The 24,001-nt window shown below is 39.4% G+C and overlaps 1 protein-coding gene across 1 annotated transcript in view; it reads left to right on the top strand.

The window, feature by feature from the left end:
- Window positions 1-4,679: 4,679 nt before the first annotated feature.
- LOC143883545 (putative F-box protein At5g55150) overlaps window positions 4,680-24,001 on the top strand; it is a 39,637-nt gene continuing 20,315 nt past the window's right edge. Inside the window, exon 1 of the mRNA XM_077386884.1 lies at window positions 4,680-4,884. Coding sequence (XP_077242999.1) covers window positions 4,740-4,884 — 145 coding nt within the window. The 5' untranslated portion in view covers window positions 4,680-4,739. The remainder of the gene's footprint in view (window positions 4,885-24,001) is intronic.

Raw genomic sequence — 24,001 nt, 5'->3', positions numbered from 1 at the left:
TAGGATGTTGTTTTGTATTTTCCCTCCGGTCTTTGACCAAAAGGGTGAAAACATCAGAAATTTTAAAATCCATAAACATTGAAATCATTAAAAATCTCAAAAACATTAGAAACTTAAAACACAAAAAAATAGTTGATTTGTTGTAAGTGTTTGATAGTTAGAGAGTTCGTTTCGAACTACGTTGGCTTGATCCCTTTCCGTAGGGTACGTAGTGCAGCTTGGGATCCACATCCCAAGTCCAGCCAAACCTTTAAAAATAAACATTTTTAATCTTTAAAAATTACAAAAATATTCAAACCATTTTCAAAAAATCTTCCTCTAGAGTTAGGAGTATGTCCTAGCTGTTTAGGTTGTGTTCTAGAGTTAGGAGTTTGTCTTGATTTGTATTGATATGGTATGTCTTGTCGTGTGAGTGTCCCTAGAGTTAGGAGGCCTCGAGTCGATCGGTTAGACATTTAGTCGAACCGATGGCTAGACTAGGCATATAGTCAGCCCGTAGTTTTCCTTAGGATGCACGGCCTAGCTACACATAGGTTATAGGAACCACCTGCATTTAGTTAGGGCATATAGGGTGTCCTAAAATTCACAATTCACCGGAATTTAAATAATTGTGCAAGAAACTTTAATAACTAGTCCGGTCTTTTAGATCGAGTCTAGGATAGAAGTCTAGGTGTCTTAGGCATCCTAGTTTAGAATAGGGCATCGAACTACGTGGACTCCGATTCTTCCCGAGGCCGGGATACGTAGCGCAGCTAGGATGGATGGCCATTCTGGTCCGAGTCCAGTCCTGCATTAGAGTTAGGACTTGTCCTGTCCTGTCATATATAGCATAGATTTGTATTTCATGTTTTGATGTGTTTTCTTACTTTCTTGTACTGATATTATACCTTTGGTTGTAGCTTGCATGTGCGTGTCCACCAGAAACTTAGACACCCATTAGGTATGTCACTCATAACCTAGCTTTGCTTAGGTGACACATTTTTCATTTCATTTTATGCGTTTATTTCTTCATTCTCAGGAAATGCATGCTTAGGTAGACGATTCCTGAGGATTGTTCCTATTTCACATGATTTTTACCCGAACTTCTTTGGAGTTAATGAAAATGGCATAAGAGACCAAGTGCTTGCACTCGGACGAATTGGGGGTGCTCTCAGACCTTCTCCATTCGTAACCAGGCACGAACCCATATATATTTCTGGTTATCCATTGCACAGAGGATTTGATTTTAGGGTTCCATGGCATGTCCATGGATGGCGACTCTGAGTTTATTTTAGGTATGTCTCGATTTCGAACTTCGGTTCCGGATCAAGACATATCTCTTTCTTTTTATATCGCCACTCGTGCTATGCTATGAGGGTGGCATCCGTTTCGAGAGTTCCTTGGCAGAGCTCTCATTCACGTGGATGATCCAGAGGACGGTGTGGGGACTAGTTTCCCTCACCTCGCTACATCTCTTGGATCGGGGTCCACACGCTCCAACTTCACAAAATCCTGTGTCATCTGCTTCATTGATTGCGCCATGAAGATCTCCAACAGAGACTAATATCGTCTTAAGATTCTTGGAGAAAGTTGGTGTAGTGGTTGAGAAGAAGATAGGAAGATGCTTCAAGGCGTGTAAACGCTCTCCTTAAGACGATATTCGCCCCCCACCAGTAGTGTGCACAGGGGACCACGAACTCGTCTCCAAGATACAATGAAGCCCGGTTCCAAACCGATTGCTTGATGACGTTCTGCACTGAACGAAATCAAGTCTGAATCACGTTTGAATTTTGCAAGTATTTGAGACACAAGTGTCTGTCTGCAGAAAACAGAACACTTGAAAAAACTACTAAAATTAATAAAAAAAATATCTTTGTAGGGGAAAACAGAGAGTGTAAGAGTGTGAAATTCTACTGGAAACAGTAGTTTTGGGTGTGCCAAAATAGAATTTCGAATTATCCTTTGTATGGGTGTTTTCTTAGGTGACCCTTTTGTATGGAAAACACCCTTACAATGCACCTTTCCATTGCGAGTTCATTTCTGACCGTTAGATCGCATCCCATCGCGACTCTACAGTTCAGATCAAACCTGGGGTGACTGTTGGCTTGTGTAAAAGCCCCTCCAACCCCGTAACCACTAGATTGCCCATCCACGGTGCTGATCGCACCCTCTGGGCTTTTGACCGTTGAGTAGATGGGACACCATCCAACGGTCATCTTCCACTAGCCGTTACACTACGATCCGACGGTTCGGATCGCACCCGCTCATGCACTAATCATTGAAGCGTTTAGGACTGTTGGGCCAACCGTTGGGCCCGAACTCAGGCCCAACCCGAACGAACCGTTCGGTCCATCCATATGATCGATCCAGCCCGATCTTGATCCATTAGCCAACTGTTGGGCCCGAACTCAGGCCCAACTCGAACGAACCATTCGGTCCATCCATACGACTGATCCAGCCCGATCTTGATCCAATGGCTCCGATCAAATCTGGAAAAATATAAGGCTCCAATCGCTCCTCGCTACGATGCGGCGTGCAAAGTGCGCCACTATGCGCCTATAGCCCATTGCCCATTGCCCACGCCGCGCGTGCGGACGAGCCCAATCTTGATCCATTAGCCAACCGTTGGGCCCGAACTCAGGCCCTACCTGAATGAACCATTCGGTCCATCCATATGACCGATCCAGCCCGATCTTGATCCAATGGCTCTGATCAAATTTGAAAAAATATAAGGCTCCAATCGCTACGATGCGGCGTGCAAAGTGTGCCACTATGCGCCCTATAGCCCACTGCCCATGCGTGCGGACGGTGCGTTCCGCGGTTCTGGCTAAGACCCATTGTGCACCATAATAAAGAAGATAAAAGAGTAAAGCTTTATAAGCCCAACTCTTTCTTTCTTACGAGTCGATACGAGACTATCTTTGCTTCACTACTTTTGCACTCTCTTGCAAAAAGCACATTTTTCCAAAAGAAAACTTTTTCTTTTACAAAACACATAGAAAATATTTTCCAAATACTACTTTTTACCAAAACTCATGATTTTGAAAATCAAAATCTAACAGGGACTAAAGGAAACAAAGAAAGTGCCAAGCGATATATAGCATGAGAACTGAATGAAGAAAGCAAAGCTCCATTCTGAGTGCGGTTATATATGTGAGTCTTGAAGGGATTTGCTTTCCATGGTGCTTTTATTTATGTGAGACTTGAAGGTTATGTGAGACTTGAAGGAACTAAAAAAAAAAATCCAGTCTCCTTCCTTCACACATAGTAACGCATAAAAGGGAGACCGTAAGTCATTTCCCAACCCTAATCTTAAGTAAAACTCATTTGAGACCCAGATTGGAAAAAACTGGTAAACGCTAATTCTTTAGTATTTTGAGGAAGAAGGGATGCGCAGGATCGTGATCGTCAAGACTATTTTTCGTCGAAGCGTAGGAAGAAGTGATGTGCAGTATCTGTCATAGGAAGTGGAGAAAATGTAAAAGGCAGAATTTTCGCCAAAAAATCAGAAAAGTGAGGAAGAGGGTTACCGACTACCTTTCTGACGAGTTTTTTAACGCTTTTAATCTGGTCCGCTCATGTAATCGTATGGCTATGAATGTGGCGACAAATCCTTTTCTCCTGCGTCGCGACGGAGGTGAAACAGCCTCATAGTTTAAAACATGACAACAGCACCTTGTAGTTTCAATTTGTATAAGGTAGGCTCCCTCAGTTGATGGTTCGTCCACAGATTGAAGGGTTGAGATGATCTGATGGAGTTGATTTTTGGGCACACCCTATCTATGTCAAGGCCCATCAAATGAATGCTTTGGATCATCCAAACAATGTGGGCCAATACCCGAATCCAAACACTACCAAAAACACTGTGGGCCCATATAGTTTGGATGACCCTGACATAGATAGGGTGTGCCCAAACAATAAGCTCCATCGGATCATCTTAACCCTTCAATTTGTGGATGAACCCTCAACTGAGGGGGCCTACCTTATACAAATTGAAACTATAGGGGTGCAGTTGTCACATTTTAAACTATAGGGGTAGAAGTGGATGTGTCAGAAACTAGAGGGGGCGTAAATGTAATTTTCCCTTGATTTTAACTGCAAAACCTATTGTTAGCAAAGTTGAGCGTTTGTGGATCTGAAGTTTGGGCATAACATATTTACATTTGTGGCCCAAGAAATGGACGGTTTTGACCATCACATGGAGTAGAAAAATAGAGCTTTGTTTTTCTATTGAAATAATCTCGGCCATTAATTTAGGCAAAATTGAACGGGCTGATTTCTGGATAATCTTACGGTTGTTACACGCATTTTGCGGGCTTAGCAAAATTCGGGGCCGGGGGTTTTAGATGTAGGTCAAAAGTATTTTGACGGTATATAGATCTGGTTAATAGTAGATCCACCAAACCTAATCAATTCTAAAAATAAAAATAAAAAATAAAATAGGAAAGGTGATATTTTCACTCCCCCTGCATTAAGTATGCACCCCCTTACATGGTTTGACATAAAAAAAGTGTTAAAGTTGCCACTGTTCACGTCATAGGAGGGCGCATATATAATGCAGGGGGAGTGACAATATCATCGCCCCAAAAAATTTAGTATTTTGACTGTACGGTGTCTTCACGTGGACGAGATCCACCACCTAACCTAATAAATACTATAAATTCTTTAAACAAATGTCGTCCTCAAGAAGTTGACTCTCCTAAAAAGGAAATGTTCTGGGTTTAGGGGCAGCAGCGTATCCCCTTCATTGTCTTTGAAAAATGGTGATTCGTGGCGTTCTTCCTCTTCCTCCCCTGTCACTCTCGCCCCCCGTGAAGTCCTTGAAATTTAGCGCTCTCACAAGCCTCTCTTTCTCGCCCTCAATCATGCGTTTTGCTCGTCTCTCCCTCCTCAACTCCTCCAAAGGTACACTCTCTCTAAAAATCAAACCTATTTTGTTTGTAATTCTTTCTCGATTTTTTAAGTCCAAAACCCATTCTTAGCTAAGTTGACGGTTTGGTTTGCAGTCTAATATTGAATTTGGACTCGAATCGATTTGACATGTCTCTGTGTATTTTTCATCCATTTTTCATCCAAATTCGATTTTACAGCCAACAACTTATTTTGTAGTCAAAATCCACAACTATCTGGGACTTCACATCTTTTTATTTAAGGATCTATCGATGGTTTTTGTTACTAGAGATTTATTTTATTTGATGTGTATTTTTCAAAAAGTACGGTACGGCCCCCTCCATAGGACGATCCAAATCGTTAATTTGTTGGGCCACGATGTAAATAGGTTATGCCTCAACACTTGTTATCTCTATGAAGCCCCCTTGAATTGTCAAATTTCTCACCTTGTCTGAAGTCTTAACTATTCTGCTGACTATAGACCTTTCACTGTGTTTTAAAATCTATTTTTTGGACAATAACAACAAACCATCCTTCCAAGTTGAGGAAAAAAAAAACTTTCTTTCCTATTCTTAGCTTGATATCTTGGAAATAGAATAGAAGGTTCCCATGTTCTAGCAGCTTTTAAGACTTCCATTCTGTCGTTGTCGTGTATGTGTAAACAAGCACCATTTGGGATTTAACCTATGGGTGCGATTTGCTTGTTGACTTTGATACCTTTCTTTGTTGGTGACCATGATACCCATGTTTGGTAGTTGCTTAACAACCGGGCAACTATAGCTGCAAGTGAAAAAAAGAGATTCCTAAATCAATATCGAAATATAATAGCTCACACTATGTGAAGTCTTTTTTTTTTTTTTTGGAACAACTACGAATTTATTAATGAAAGCCGAGAAAACATATTGACTGAGGATGAATGCCAAGTAATCACTTTTCTTCCAGATTTGACACCAGATTGATGTAGGACTGAAATCAAAACAATAAACCATATTTATGATAAAGATAAGTCTCAATAGAGAGTTGGTACTGGATAAACAGTTGCATAGAAAAGTAACGGAATCAGGGCAAATAGGGGATTGTAATGCCTTAGAAAGTTTCAGGAGGACATAGGTTTCATTATGTAAAGGATATAGGTTTCATGAAATTTACTCCAAAGTGTAAGGCTAACAAAAGTATTATTATGTAAAGGATATAGGTTTCATGAAATTTACTGGGTTGGTGAAGTGGACTAATTATTATACGTTTTAAATATAGATCTAAAAAATTATTCGATAACATACCATTTCTTTTTGAATGGTGAGTGTTGAGTTATGCGCATCTCCCTTCCTAGGGGTATTTATGTCTTTCCAGTTTTTTCACTGCGTGCAAGAGTTTTCTCTTGAACTCTCTCATTCACACATTCATCCAATTCTTCTCTTCTTCTCTTCAATGTAGATTAACACGGTGTCAAAGCTTTGATCGTGTTGAAGCTTGAAGAAGCTTGAAGATTGAAGATTGTGATTAAGGTACCAAAACCCTGACCCTCAACCAACCTATAAACCCTAACCTTTGCTGCTTAACCCTAACCCTATTGTTTTCTTCTTTTGTTGGGTTTTAAAATGACCCTAACTATCCATTCAAACCTTTGTCTAATCCTACCACACTGTAACGGCCCAGATTTTTTTGGGGCAATTTTTTGTTTTTGTAGATCCCAAAATCCGAATCGCTACTACAAGAGAAACACGGTAAGTCTCAATTGAAAAATACTAAATATATTTTCTTGAAAGTAGATTATAACAAGAACTCAAAAAAATGTTGATTTGAATCATATCCATCCTTTTAAAACACCAACAATAGTTAAGAGAGTCTAACAAAATAAAAGAACACTAAGACAGGGATTTCATCTATGCCACAAGACCGAATCAGACTCTTTGCGCACACCCTTTTTTTCCAACGGCATTAGTTTCGTCATCCACTATCGCAAAACCTGAGATATATATCAACATTAGATACAACGATCTAGCAGAAGTATTCAGCTACCCAAACAAGTATAGAGATCAATAAAGAGTAAAGAGTTTGTCTGGGTGAAGCACTATGGAGTCCCCTACCATATGCCATTATATGGTCCATCTGGAAGGAACGGAACAATAGAATTTTCGCCGATAAAGCCCGGCATTGGAAGCATGTAGTGCTGGAAATAAAATTATCTCTCATTTTATGGGCAAAGGCAAAAGGTAAAATCCCATACTCAACTGGGATGGCTCTGAGAAATTGGAAGGTGGTGTTACACGAAAGAAAACCTCGGATAGCAATCACTCCGGAATGGGTGGCTCCTGGAGAGGGGTGGTTAAAACTTAACTTCGATGGCAGTTCACTAGGAAACCCTGGACCGGCCGGTTTTGGGGGTTTAATTCGTGATTCCTATAGTAGAACTATAGTCTCCTACTCCAGATCAGCGGGAATATGCGATGCCAATGAAGCCGAGGCTCGGGGGTTGTTATTCGGCCTCCGGTGGTATGCCAATCGTAATTTAGGGCCGTTGCTTGCGGAGGGGGGCTCGTCAAATGTGATAGCTTGGGCCAGCAATCTTGGTGGGGGGCCGTGGAGATTGCAGAATACACTTGATGAGATTCGAGACCTCGTTAGGAGCATCCGTCCACTTTTAGTTCATTGTAGGAGATCGGCAAATTCCTCGGCGGATGAGTTAGCAAAAGCAGGGGTTCTTCTAACGGAAACAAATGTCACTTGTATAGAATCTCTACCATCTCAATAGGCTGATGACCATTGAATTATCACTTGTACTCTTGAGCTGGGACATCTTGTCCCAATTTGAATCTAATAAAATTCACTGTTAATTTAAAAAAAATAAAAATAAAAGAGTAAAGAGTAACATAGTCTATTGAATAAAATTACAAACTAGAATAGGCAGGAATAAAACTCAAGAGGATAGTTGGAATAATAGAAATATGAGTAATAAGGAGAATAACTAAACAATGTGTAATATGCATGAAGTATGGGATGACTACCCAAGGTACTCCGGCTCCCATAGCCTGTTACCTTTGCTTGCACAGTTGGTTCCTTGAGGGCTTGTTACTGCAAATCCTACCGCCTCAGGACTTTTAGTCTCCAAAGGATTCCGAATCGACAAGGGTTAGCGCTTATCACCGTTGACGTCTAAATATCCGAGGATTAGCTCGTTGGCCTTCCATCACCCACGCCATTAACAATGTTCATGTAATGGTTCATTTTTTCCTTTTGAATCATTGGCATAATAACAATTTCTTTCTATGCAATAGAATCTACTATCACATGACAACTGTGCCATTACATCCCTATCAAAGAATTAACAGTTTTCCAGTTGTATTGCATGTTACAAGTACAACAAGTGTGGTGTAATATCTTATCACGTCAAAGCATATATCATGTTATCATTGAACAAACTACATTATTGCATTTACTTCTCTCATTGAAAACCATACGAAGTTTAGGTATAGCTGTCACCTGCCTTTACAAACCTGTGAAGATTTGAAACGGAGAGGCTCTGGCTGAGAGGATCGCTGAGAGGAAGCGACCTGAAATGAGGCCACGCAGCATATGAAGTCTTTTCCCATTTCTTTGGTATTAAATTCAGAGTTACTTTTGGATTGTTATTAAGTTATGAGGATGTCCATGGTCACTCGAAATTATTTAGGTTATGCATCCCTATTTGTGATGAGATTTGTATGAATTATTACATCAAAGGATCACTTAGCATAGAAAAACCCCATTTGGAATTATATGGTTTACTTAACATTACCCCTTCAACTCATGAATCACAGAGAAATCATTTGAAACCATATAATTCTTAATTAACAATATGCTTAAAATTCATTATCATAGGGAAATCATTCGAAAGCATATGATTCTCACTTGACAGTATGCTTAAAATTTATTATCATAAAGAAATCATTTGAAACCATATGATTCTCACTTGAAAGTATGCTTAAAATTTGTTATCGTAGGGAAATCATTTGAAACCGTATGATTCTTAGATGTACAGGACCTTCGAAAAATAGATCAAAGTGATCTAAACTCATGAGTTCGATATATATACACTAAACTTCGCTTGGTAATATAAGTCACAAGATGTGTGAGTTATTGTATATGTACGAAACTCAACTATTCATTAAAATCAAAAGATCTGAGTTAATGTACATATGCGAAACTCACTCATTTATTGAAATCAAATGGTCGAGTTATTGTATAAATACAAAACTCACATTCATTAAAATCTTATATACGAAAATCACATTCATTGAAATCAAACGGCCTTTGAGTTATTGTATATATATACATATATATTTGACAGGTATTGCATATATTATATATATATTTATACAAGAAAATTTGCTTACATATTAACATCAAAGGATCTGTGAGTGATTGTATATATACAAGACTCACCCTTATATAAAAATCAAAGGGTCTGTTGAGTCATTGCACATATACAATCTCACTATAAGAATCTGAGAGTGAGCGTATATACATAAATTCACTAAATCGATGAGGCTATACACCCTCTCATTAATTTGATCCAAATCACAGACAAGATTTCATTTGTGAATTTTATACACACACACACACATATATATATATATATATATATATATATATACTTGAGCTATATTTATAAAATTCCATATATAAAGTGGAAAAAAGACTTCTCATCCATAATAACTGAGAAGGCAAAGGGATCTTCCTCCTGGGGGTTGCAAATTTGCTCAGAAAAATAGTTGCTCTAATATAAATGGCTGCTCAACTGGGGGACTGGATTTGCACTGATTGTGGATACTTAAACTTTCGATGGCGGATTCAGTATCGATTATGTGAGCTTGGATCAGCCAAAAATAAAGTCTTGCGCCCTCGAGACCTCGGAAACCTTCCTTCAAAGGAAAGTTCGGAGTTTCCTTGGCCTGATTCTGGGAATATATCCTAGCTATCAAGTCTTTCCTCACTGTTTCTACCCAAGTTATTTTTGGTCTACCCCTATCTCCTTTTACTCCCTCAATTTGGCACGAGTCACCTCTTCTCATCGGAGCATCCAAATGCCTACGTGAAATATGTCCAAACCATCTTAAGCCGTGCTCTCTCATCTTCTCAATTGGTGCCACCCCCACCTTTTTACAAATGTCTTCATTTTTAATTCTATCTAACCTTGTGTGGCCGCACATCCATCTAAGCATTCGCATCTCCGCTACACTCATCTTATGCACATGCCGCTTCTTGGTGGCCCAACATTCTGAGCCGTACAGCATGGCTGGCCTCACAGCTGTCTTATAAAACTTTCCCTTCAACTTGGTAGGGATTTTACGGTCGCACAGAACTCCTGAGTCAAGCTTCCACTTCAACCAACCTGATCTTATTCTATGGTTAACATCCTCTTCAATCTCTCCTTCCTTAGTAGAATTGAACCAAGATAGCAAAATATATCCCTCTTAGGTACCTCCTGTCCACTCATATTTACTACGTCCTCGTCCCGCCTCCTTACATTACTAAAGTTGCATTCCATATATTATGTCGTAGTCCTACTCAATCTAAAACCTTTAGATTCCAAAGTCGTTCTCCATAACTCTAATTTAGCATTTACTCCTGTTTTGGTTTCGTCGATTAATACTATATCATCTGCAAATAACATACACTACGGCACCTCATCCTGGATACCCTCCGTAAGCTCATCCATAACTAACGTAAAAAGATAAGGGCTTAGAGCTGATCCTTGGTGCAGTCCTATTGTAATTGAAAACTCACTAGACGTGTCATTCGTGGTTCTAACACTAGTTACTGCTCCATCGTACATATCCTTAATCACATCAATATATTTAGTAGGTACTTTTTTCCTTTCAAGGACCCACCACATAACACTTCTGGGAACCCTATCATACGCTTTTTCATGGGAACCCTAAAGACTAAAATAACCCTAATACATTAACTATGCCCCAAAATACCCCTAATAACACTAAAAATAACAAAAAGATCCCTAAATGGCACAAATAACAATAAAAAGATCTCTACAGGGCTCCTCGAGGGCGACCCCACCGAGAATAAACTCGCAAGGATGTTGATCTCCATCAATGTGTCACCTTCTTACAATTCCTTTTTGTCATCCCTATCTTCAGTTTCTATTCCTCACTCTGTTATCGAGGCTTTGGCTAATCCAGGTTGGAGAGCAGCTATGGATGCAGAAATAGGGGCTATGAAGGAGAATCACACATGGCAGTTGGTCCCTCTTCCACTAGGCGCACAGGGGGGTGGTTATAAGTGGGTGTTCACAGTGAAATACCTCTCAGAGGGGACTGTAGAACGACTCAAGGCTCGATTGGTTGCTAAGAGATATACATGAACATATGGCATTGATTACAAGGACACATTCCCTCCTGTGGCAATGATTCCTTCCATAAGGATTTTGATATCCCTTGCCGTCAACAGATCGTGGCCTCTCTATCAATTAGATTTCAAGAATGCCTTCTTGCATAGTAATCTACAGGAAGAGGTCTATATGGAGCAACCTCATGGGTTCGTTGCTCAGGGGGAGATGAAGATTGCTGTTTCCAGGTTTTGGTCTGAAGCATTCTCCTCGTGCTTGGTTTGGCAGATTTAGTAAGACAACGATACGTTTTGGGATGAGATAGTATGCTGTAGATCATTTAGTGTTCATCTCTCAGGGTAAAGATGGTAGGATCTTTCTAATTGTGTATGTTGATGATATTATCATTACAACAGAGAGTGACAGTGTAGGGATACAAGTACTGAAGGACTTCCTCCAGAAGGAATTCTACACCAAAGATCTTGGCCGTCCCTTTCTGGGAATAAAGGTGGCATATTCTCATAAAGGACTATCCCTATCACAGAGGAAATACACACTGAATATATTGGAGGAGACTGGTCTTCTGGGAGCTAAGCCAGCTGAAACTCTCATGGACCCAAATGTCGAGCTTTCACCTGATCAAGGAGAATTACTAGAGGATCCAGGCAGATACAGACGTTTAGTTGGAAGGCTGATTTATCTCACGGTCACATGTCCGGAGATCACTTATTTAGTTGGTGTAGTTAGTCAGTATATGAGTGCACACGGACATGTGACTGCACCACGAACATCTGACTGGTCGCAGATATTCAAATAGTGAAATACTTGAAGAAAGCCCCTGGTAAAGGACTCCTCTTCAGAAAACATAACCACATGAGGATTGAGGGATTTTCAGATTTAGGCAGGAGATCCACAAATGGTTACTGTACATTTATTGGAGGTAACGAAGTGTCTTGGAAAAGCAAGAAGCAGGAAATTGTATCAAGGTCAAGTGCAGAAGCTGAGTACAGAGCCATGGCCTATACATGTTGCGAGTTGATCTGGCTAAGATCTTTCATGTCAGAGATTGGGCAACCCTACTCATCACCGACGTCAGTCTATTGTGACAATACGTCTGCCATTCATATCGCTATGAATGCAGTCTTTCATGAGCGGACAAAACACATAGAGGTGGATTGCCATTTTATTCGTCATCAGATTCAAGAGAAGGAGATTTGCACAGTCTCTATAAGATCAAATGATCAACTGGCGGACATGTTTACAAAACCACCGAGTAGGGCTAGATTGAGTAAGTTACGTAACAAGCTGGGAATGCATGATATACATACTCCAGCTTGAGGGGGAGTGTTGAGTTTTTGCGCATCTGCCTTCCTAGGGGTATTTATTTCTTTCCAGTTTCATCACTTATATATATTACTTTGCGTGTGGGAGTTTTCTCTTGAACTCTCTCATTCACACATTCTTCCATCTTCTCTTCAATGTAGATTAACATTAAGAAAGATTTTATTGATAATTGAAAGTGACTGAGGAGGTCCCTGAAATTACAAGAAAAGAAAGAGACATATTAGCCCAACATAGCTGAAAGCAAGAAAAAATAATAGATACTTAGTGGGGAAGGAAATCAAAGAGCTCCCCCCACCCCAACCTACCTATGAACACCGTGTTGGGTAGTCGTTCTCATTTTTTCCATGATTAACCCTTCAGGTGATCCATTTGCTTTGACCCCACGTTTTTTGGATGTCTTTGCTTCGTTCATTGGTTATCTGCTGGGTTGGATAAGCTTGACCCCCGTTTTGAGTGGTTCATCTTTCTTGGCTACTCTCGCACACAAAAATACAAGTGTTACAGTCATACCCTTCGGCATGCCTTTGTCTGTGCTAACTTTACCTTCTTTGATGATATCCCCTATTATTTACCCACCGCTACTAGTTCTGTTCATGAGTCTGGGGTCCCTCTTCCCATAGCTAGCCCTGTTCTTCCTGAGTCTAGGGCACCTCTTCCCATTCTTGGTCATGTAGTCCCCGAGTCTGGAGTACCTCCTCCCATACCTACCTCTGTCGTCCATTCTTTGTCTAAACAGGTGAAGTTTTATACTCGTTGTCCTATCCCGACTGTGCCTGCTAATCCGCTCGCTTCCACCTCACCCAGTTCTACCTCCTCGGCCAGCCTACTCCACTCCATGTACTCTTCTTTCTATTTCCCCTGAATCCCTTATTGCTTCTCGCACTCGTTTGCGGTCTACCGCTCACCCTATTTTGCATTTTATTTCCTATGGCCGTATTTCTCCCCCCAATATGGGTTTTGTTTCCTCCTTATTTTCTCATCAGTTACGTAAGTTTGTTGCATAAGCCTTATCTCATTCAGGTCAGCGCTTTGCTATGGAGGCTTAGATGGATGCCCCCTAAGTTTGTTGCATAAGCCTTATCTCATTTTGGTTGGCGCTCTGCTATGGAGGCTTAGATGGATGCTCTTGTCTGTAACCGTACATGGGAGTTGGTTCCGTTGCCTTAGGGTGCCCAGTTTGTTGCATAAGCCTTATCTCATTCTGGTTGGCGCTCTGCTATGGAGGCTTAGATGGATGCTCTTGTCTGTAACCGTACATGAGAGTTGGTTCCGTTGCCTTAGGGTGCCCAGCTTGTTGGTTGTCCTTGGGTGTTTATTGTGAAATATTTACCAGATGGTACGTTTGATTGTTTGAAGGCTCGTTTGGTAGCCAAGGGATATACCCAGACATATGGTGTTGACTATACTGAGACTTTTTGTCCTATCGTGAAGATCCTATCAGTTCATGTCCTTATCCCCTTGGCTTGCCTCTTTATCACTTGGATGTGAATAACGCCTTGCTCCATGGTGACCTCTCTGAAGAGGTGTATATGGAGCAACCACCTGGGTTTGTTGCTTTGGGGAGATTCGTTCTGTTTACCATCTTCGGAAGGCATTCTATGGGATGAAGCGGTCTCCATGTGCTTGGTTTGGCGGATTCAGCGATGATGTTAGATTCTTTGGTATGAGACAGTGTGCAGTTGACCACTTTGGATTCAGTGCTCGTTCTTGTGATGGCTACATCTTATTGATAGTGTATGTCGAGGATGGATATTGTGATTACTAGGGATGATGCGACATGTATCCAAAGGCAAGCCATTTTTTTTCAGACAGAGTTTTGTACAAAAGATCTAGGACGTCTTTGGTATCGAGGTGGCATATTCTTGAGCAGGTCTTTCCTTGTCTCTAAGGAAATATGTTCTAGACATATTAGAGGAGATGAGATCCTTAGGAATAAGGTCCGCAGAGGTTCCTATGTATCCCAATGTGAAGCTTCTTCCAGATCAGGGGGAGCTGTTGGATGACCTGGCAGGTACAAGAGATTGGTTGGTTAGTTGATATACTTAACTATGACTCGTTTCGATGTATACTATGCAGTGAGAGTAGTCAACCAGTTTATGAGTTCTCCTCGCTTCCCATTGGGCAGCTGGCCTTCAGATAGTCAGGTATTTGAAGAGTGCTCCTGGAAAATGTCTACTTTTCAGGAAGCATAATCATATGAGACTGGTGGGGTTCCTAGATGCCGATTGGGCATGATCTCTAGCAAATAGGAGATCGACTACCGGTTATTGCACCTTTGATGGAGGAAATCTTGTGTCCTAGAGGAGTAAAAAGCATGAGGTGACATCTCGTTATGGTGTAGAGGCGAAGTAACGAGCCATGGGCCATACATGTGGGGAGTTGACCTGGTTGAGGTCTCTTCTGTTTCATATTGGTTTTCCTCCATCACCGGCGTCACTCTATTGTGAGTTTGTGACGATAGGACAACACTTCACATTGCTTCCAATCCAGTGTTCAATGAGGGTACACAGCATATTAAAGTAGATTGCCATTTTGTTTGTTAGAAACTTCAGAAAGGAGAGATTGACACTTCCTTCACTCAATTTGCAGATAGTTGGCAGATGTGTTCACCAAACTGTTGGCAAAGTTTAAGTTAGAGAGATAGTTGTATCAAGTTGGGGTTGTATGATATATACACTCCAGCTTGAGGGGGAGTGTTAAAGGGTATTATAGACTTTGTAATGTAACCCTAATTTGAGCTTGAGGGGGAGTGTTAAAGGGTATTATAGACTTTGTAATGTAACCCTAATTTGGGCGCGCGCGCGCGCACACACACACACACACACACACACACACACACACACACACACACACACACATATATATATATATATATATATATATATATATATATATATATATATATATATATATATATATATATATATGGTAAAGGTGTGTGTACTCGGTCGAGTAGATAAGCTTATCTACTCGGTCGGGTTAAAAACAGTGGGGGCCCACATTTTTGGGGTGATCCAAACCATTCATTTGAAAGGCCCTTACCTAGATAGGGTGTCCACAAAAAATCAGCCCCATAGGATCAACCTAACCCTTCCAACAGTGGAGGAAAAAATGGGCAGATTTGTGGACAAGCTGTGTTTGTCCATTTTTCCCTCCACTGTTGCATGGGTTAGGATGATCCTATGGGGCTGATTTTTTGTGGACACCCTATCTAGGTAAGGGCCTTTCAAATGAATGGTTTGGATCAACCAAAAAATGTGGGCCCCCACTGTTTTTAACCCGACCGAGTAGATAAGCTTATCTACTCGACCGAGTACGCACACCTTTCCCTATATATATATATATATATATATATATATATATATATATATAAGGAAAGTGTTGGTGAGCTTAAGCGCCCAATCACATGGGTCCCACATTTTCTGTGGTGATCCAAACCATTCATTTGCAAGACCCTATCATAGATAGGTGTGTACCAAAAATCAGCTCCATAGGATCATCCTAACCCATCCTGTAATAACCGGTAAAAATATATATTAAAAATAGTCACTATGCAAGATTACTATGCCGAAATACTATGCAGAATTACTATTCAAAATACTATTCATAAGTACTATTCAAAACTACTATTCACAGTAGGACCCACCGAGTACTATTCATAAGCGGGTCCCACATCAGCGGGCCCCATACAAGCGGGCCCCACATAAGCAGATCCAACACCAGTGGGTCCCACATCAGCGGGTCCCACACGAGCGGGCCCCACGACCAGCGGGACCCATCCCTAGTGGAAACGAAAATATATCGCACCGACGAAAATAATAATAAACAAATCGTAAATAGTAGCAAAAATACTATTGACCGACGAAAATAATAATAAAAAAATGTTATTTACTATGCAAAATACTGTTAACCGACGAAAATAATAATTTAAAATAGTAAATAGTTTTTACTATGCAAAAGTACTATGCAAAAATACTGTTGACCGACAAAAATAATAATTTAAAATAGTAAATAGTCTTTACTATGCAAAAAGTACTATGCAAAAAAATGTCTATAAATAGAGGAGGAGGAGGAGAAGAGAAGAGAAGAGAAGAGAAGAGAAGAAAGAGAAAGAGAGAGAGGAAGAGGAAGAGGAAGAGAAGAAAGAGAGGAAGAGGAAGAGAAGAGAAGAAAGAGAGAGAGGAAGGAAAGAGAAAATCCACTACCAAGTAAGTCTTTTATAATAGTCTCTCTTTCATGGTTGGTTCTACCACCTAAAATTATTTGAAGCAATGATCTCTTTCATGGTTGGTTCTACCACCTAAAATTATTTGAAGCAATGATCTCTTTCATGGTTGGTTCTACCACCTACCTATATGGATAAAGTAATGGTTGGTTCTACCACCTATATACTTAACGGTGAAATGCTAGCATAGTAACCGTAAAAGTAAACTTTATCAACTTATTTAAATTGAATGGTTAAATGATGACATGCGGGGCCCACATAAATAATGACATGCGGGGCCAACATGAATAGTGGCATGCGGGGCATGCGGGGCCCACATAAATAGTGACATGCGACGCCCACATAAATAGTGATATGCGGGGCCCACATGAATAGTGACATGTTGGGCCCACATAAATAGTGACATGCGGGGCCCACATAAATAGTGACATGCGGGGCCCACATAAATAGTGACATGCGGGGCCCACATGAATAGTGGCATGCGGGGCCCACATAAATAGTGACATGCGGGGCCCACATGAATAGTGACATGCGGGGCCCACATGAATAGTGAATACAGGGAACCTTATTTTAGGACATAAATGGACACAGAAATGACAAGTGCTGCCTGTGTGATATTAAAAGGACCTAGACTAAAATAAGTTGACCTATTTCACTTATTTGCCTACAGGAGCCATCTCGTCCTACTGCGACTATAAGATTAAGGCAGGTGATAACTAAACTTTGCTCGTATGGTTTTCAAGTGATACAACAAGAATGGTGAAGTATCTAAATATTTATGTTTCTAAACTATTTTATGATAAATGAAATTTTGATGATAAATGAAATTTTGTCTCTTGTATTATATATTGGAAATGGAAATCTGATTTCTAAATATCGAAAAAGAAGAAATGGGGAATGTTCCTACGGAGACCAAGAGTCCCTAGGCGGTATGATCTATCGTAATAAGTCCCCGCGGAACCGACCGTGTTGGCAAGGGCAACAAGCTAATGGGAGCCGGAGTGCCCTGGGTTGAAACTGATGATTTATAATTGCTCCAAATGATATTGAATTATTCTAAAGATTTTGGTAAATTATTATTGTGAAAAATTTATACTGTCTTATCTATAATATGGATCTTGAAATGTTGTTTTAAATTGAATTCTCCTACTGGTTCAGTTTTTATCATCCTGCTGACCCTTTTTCTCCCCAGGGAGGGTGCGTTTGAACACAAGGACGTCTAGGAGCAATTAATTAAGGGGAGCAAATAATTAAGGAAGACGATACCGTTCGTCAGTCAACCCTTTGTAAGGAGATATTGCAAGGAAATATTTAAGTATGGAATAAGAATGGTGACTGTAAGTTAAAGTTATTTATAAGGAGATATTTTAGTATGGAATAAGAATGGCAGTTGTTTAAGTTTCATAGATGGTTTGTTTAAAAAAAAAAAAAAAGGTGGGTATTTGCTTGTAGCGACTCGACGGAAATCGGGTCGTTACACATCCATTTGTGGAGGTCAAAATGGACAGACATTATTTGTCCACAAATCTGCCTATTTTTGTCCTCCACAAATGGAGGGGTTAGAATGATCCTATGGAGCTGATTTTTGGTACACACCCTATCTATGATAGGGCCTTGCAAATGAATGGTTTGGATCACCACAGAAAATGTGGGACCCATGTGATTGGGCGCTTAAGCTCACCAACACTTTCCTCATATATATATATATATATATATATATATATATATATATATATATATATATATATATATATATATATATATATATATATATATAGGGAAAGGTGTGCGTACTCGGTTGAGTAGATAAGCTTATCTACTTGGTCGGGTTAAAAACAGTGGGGGCCCACATTTTTGGGGTGATCCAAATCATTCATTGAAAGGCCCTTACCTAGATAGGGTGTCCACAAAAAATCAGCCCCATAGGATCATCCTAACCCATGCAATAGTGGAGGGAAAAATGGGGAAAAATGGACAAACACAGCTTGTCGACAAATCTGCCCATTTTTCCCTCCACTGTTGGAAGGGTTAGGATGATCCTATGGGGCTGATTTTTTGTGGACACCCTATCTAGGTAAGGGCCTTTCAAATGAATGGTTTGGATCACCCCAAAAATGTGGGCCCCCACTGTTTTTAACCCGACCGAGTAGATAAGCTTATCTACTCGACCGAGTACGCACACCTTTCCCTATATATATATATATATATATATATGTCATGTTACATGGGAGCTCCCTAAGGAGACTCCTTCTTCTCCCTCACTTCTTCCTCTTCTTCTCCTCCATAATAACATTTGGGAACCATCATTAACTATTAATGAGTTATAAATATATATAGATTTGAAATTTTGGAAGAAAGAGAAGAAACAATGATCCCTTAATCGGGCACCTATTTCTCTCTTCTTTCCTAGCGAAGGATTCCTTCCCTATTTCCCATGGTCTCGGTCTCTATGTCTTATTGGTGTCTTTTCTTTTGAAAATATCACCATTAATTTCCACAACCCAATATTTTATTCGTTTTCTAATTGGTTGTTCAAAGATGCCTTGTTTCTACATTAATGTGAGGGAACAAGAGGAATCAATGAAGTAATTTCGCCTTTTTAATAGGCCATGGGGAGTGCTTCTGCTAACAATCTTGGCGCAAAAAGAAAGGGGACAAGGTTTGGAACCATAGGTCATGAATACATGGAAGAAGATGCTCAATATATATATATATATATATATATATATATATGTCATGTTACATGGGAGCTCCCTAAGGAGACTCCTTCTTCTCCCTCACTTCTTCCTCTTCTTCTCCTCCATAATAACATTTGGGAACCATCATTAACTATTAATGAGTTATAAATATATATAGATTTGAAATTTTGGAAGAAAGAGAAGAAACAATGATCCCTTAATCGGGCACCTATTTCTCTCTTCTTTCCTAGCGAAGGATTCCTTCCCTATTTCCCACGGTCTCGGTCTCTGTCTTATTGGTGTCTTTTCTTTTGAAAATATCACCATTAATTTCCACAACCCAATATTTTATTCGTTTTCTAATTGGTTGTTCAAAGATGCCTTGTTTCTACATTAATGTGAGGGAACAAGAGGAATCAATGAAGTAATTTCGCCTTTTTAATAGGCCATGGGGAGTGCTTGTGCTAACAATCTTGGCGCAAAAAGAAAGGGGACAAGGTTTGGAACCATAGGTCATGAATACATGGAAGAAGATGCTCAATATATATATATATATATATATATATATATATATATATATATATATATGTCATGTTACATGGGAGCTCCCTAAGGAGACTCCTTCTTCTCCCTCACTTCTTCCTCTTCTTCTCCTCCATAATAATATTTGGGAACCATCATTAACTATTAATGAGTTATAAATATATATAGATTTGAAATTTTGGAAGAAAGAGAAGAAACAATGATCCCTTAATCGGGCACCTGTTTCTCTCTTCTTTCCTAGCGAAGGATTCCTTCCCTATTTCCCACGGTCTCGGTCTCTATGTCTTATTGGTGTCTTTTCTTTTGAAAATATCACCATTAATTTCCACAACCCAATATTTTATTCGTTTTCTAATTGGTTGTTCAAAGATGCCTTGTTTCTACATTAATGTGAGGGAACAAGAGGAATCAATGAAGTAATTTCGCCTTTTTAATAGGCCATGGGGAGTGCTTGTGCTAACAATCTTGGCGCAAAAAGAAAGGGGACAAGGTTTGGAACCATAGGTCATGAATACATGGAAGAAGATGCTCAATATATATATATATATATATATATATGTCATGTTACATGGGAGCTCCCTAAGGAGACTCCTTCTTCTCCCTCACTTCTTCCTCTTCTTCTCCTCCATAATAACATTTGGGAACCATCATTAACTATTAATGAGTTATAAATATATATAGATTTGAAATTTTGGAAGAAAGAGAAGAAACAATGATCCCTTAATCGGGCACCTATTTCTCTCTTCTTTCCTAGCGAAGGATTCCTTCCCTATTTCCCACGGTCTCGGTCTCTGTCTTATTGGTGTCTTTTCTTTTGAAAATATCACCATTAATTTCCACAACCCAATATTTTATTCGTTTTCTAATTGGTTGTTCAAAGATGCCTTGTTTCTACATTAATGGGAGGGAACAAGAGGAATCAATGAAGTAATTTCGCCTTTTTAATAGGCCATGGGGAGTGCTTGTGCTAACAATCTTGGCGCAAAAAGAAAGGGGACAAGGTTTGGAACCATAGGTCATGAATACATGGAAGAAGATGCTCAATATATATATATATATATATATATATATATGTCATGTTACATGGGAGCTCCCTAAGGAGACTCCTTCTTCTCCCTCACTTCTTCCTCTTCTTCTCCTCCATAATAATATTTGGGAACCATCATTAACTATTAATGAGTTATAAATATATATAGATTTGAAATTTTGGAAGAAAGAGAAGAAACAATGATCCCTTAATCGGGCACCTGTTTCTCTCTTCTTTCCTAGCGAAGGATTCCTTCCCTATTTCCCACGGTCTCGGTCTCTATGTCTTATTGGTGTCTTTTCTTTTGAAAATATCACCATTAATTTCCACAACCCAATATTTTATTCGTTTTCTAATTGGTTGTTCAAAGATGCCTTGTTTCTACATTAATGTGAGGGAACAAGAGGAATCAATGAAGTAATTTCGCCTTTTTAATAGGCCATGGGGAGTGCTTGTGCTAACAATCTTGGCGCAAAAAGAAAGGGGACAAGGTTTGGAACCATAGGTCATGAATACATGGAAGAAGATGCTCAATATATATATATATATATATATATATATATATATATATATATATGTCATGTTACATGGGAGCTCCCTAAGGAGACTCCTTCTTCTCCCTCACTTCTTCCTCTTCTTCTCCTCCATAATAACATTTGGGAACCATCATTAACTATTAATGAGTTATAAATATATATAGATTTGAAATTTTGGAAGAAAGAGAAGAAACAATGATCCCTTAATCGGGCACCTATTTCTCTCTTCTTTCCTAGCGAAGGATTCCTTCCCTATTTCCCACGGTCTCGGTCTCTGTCTTATTGGTGTCTTTTCTTTTGAAAATATCACCATTAATTTCCACAACCCAATATTTTATTCATTTTCTAATTGGTTGTTCAAAGATGCCTTGTTTCTACATTAATGGGAGGGAACAAGAGGAATCAATGAAGTAATTTCGCCTTTTTAATAGGCCATGGGGAGTGCTTGTGCTAACAATCTTGGCGCAAAAAGAAAGGGGACAAGGTTTGGAACCATAGGTCATGAATACATGGAAGAAGATGCTCAATATATATATATATATATATATGTCATGTTACATGGGAGCTCCCTAAGGAGACTCCTTCTTCTCCCTCACTTCTTCCTCTTCTTCTCCTCCATAATAATATTTGGGAACCATCATTAACTATTAATGAGTTATAAATATATATAGATTTGAAATTTTGGAAGAAAGAGAAGAAACAATGATCCCTTAATCGGGCACCTGTTTCTCTCTTCTTTCCTAGCGAAGGATTCCTTCCCTATTTCCCACGGTCTCGGTCTCCATGTCTTATTGGTGTCTTTTCTTTTGAAAATATCACCATTAATTTCCACAACCCAATATTTTATTCGTTTTCTAATTGGTTGTTCAAAGATGCCTTGTTTCTACATTAATGTGAGGGAACAAGAGGAATCAATGAAGTAATTTCGCCTTTTTAATAGGCCATGGGGAGTGCATGTGCTAACCATATGGTTCCAAACCTATAGGTCATGAATACATGGAAGAAGATGCTCAAAACCTCCACTTGAGGTAGCTTCGATTCAAGGTTACCTGGAACGCGGTTCGTTCCGGTATGCGGTACAGGAATGGGTATGGGGTACGATGGTAGCCCTTTACATGGTACGATGAGGGTAGGCTAAGTCAGTTCGCTATTTCGGCTTGCGGGTCGATTTGGATCGCAAATATGGGTCGCTCTGGTACTATATATATATATATATATAATTTCATATATTTTTATAAGAATATCATTCTATAGTCCATACTACATACATTTAATAAACAAAATAAAAAACCTTGTGTATGCCATTGATTATATTCAAAATGAAAATTTTAGTTTCAATCCAATCCATAATATTTAACGACCCTACGGGTTGCTACGAGCAAGGTTTTAAATTTCGACCGAAATCCAAATTTTCGGACCGAAATTTTGGATTTCGGTCAATACTGAAATCGAAATGGGTATAAACCGAAACGTTACATTATTTCGATCGAAATTTCGTTTTCCTAAAATTTCGGTCTGAAATTTTAGGGATTTGACCAAAAAATCTGGGATTTATTTAATATTTAATATTATCCCGAAATTTCAACCGAAATTTTGTACGATCTAAAATAATATTTTACTTGATTCCGTTGGATTTTGTTCGAAATATCGGGCGAAATTTCGATTTCGATGAGGACCGAAACGCATTCCGAAACCAAAATTTAAAACCTTGGCTACGAGCAACTCAACCTACCAAAAACACCCCAATTTTTTAACAGACTTAGCACGATAAACCTGTCATCCACAATTCTTCTTCCAAACAGAATTAGTCTTAACAACAGATAAATAAAACCATGAATAGTTTGAAACTCACCATAACCCAAAGTCCTAAAAACAAAAAAGAACGAAACTCCACTAGCTCTAAAGAAAAAGACTAAAGGAAATCGATGGATATCGTCGCCTCCCACTTCTTTAATTATTCTTCGTCCCACTCTTCGGACTCAAGTTTACAAACGCTCCCTCTTCCACGTTCTCCATATCTGGTGGGGAGAAATGAGTTATGCAACAGTTTGTGATAGAGACAATACCAATATTGGATACCAATGAAGACAACCAGTTAAAATAAATGTGTATAGGCTAGAATCAACAAAACAAGTATAGATAGTAGCAATTAATGTTGAGTGGAATCATGATGGGAACAGTAAATCCATAAGGCACACAAGAATCAAGTAAGGACGGTTAAAACTGTAAGAATGGGATAGGAATCGAGCTATATCAACATAAATCAATCTAAAATTTATTTACATTTCTGGTTTATCATTATTAAAATATCTTTAAACTCATGACACTCCAGCTCCCATTAGCTTGTTGTCTTTGCCCACATGGTCTATTCCGCGGAGTCATTTTCCGATAGATCATACCGCCTAGAGACTTATAGTCTTTGTAGGATTGGGTTGCGCGACCCTCTTAAGTTGTATT

Source organism: Tasmannia lanceolata, unplaced genomic scaffold (genome assembly GCF_043159265.1).
Source record: "Tasmannia lanceolata isolate RefF3 unplaced genomic scaffold, GAP_Taslan_0.1 ptg000002l, whole genome shotgun sequence".
NCBI lineage: Eukaryota > Viridiplantae > Streptophyta > Magnoliopsida > Canellales > Winteraceae > Tasmannia > Tasmannia lanceolata.
This window is presented reverse-complemented; position numbering and strand designations above follow the sequence as displayed.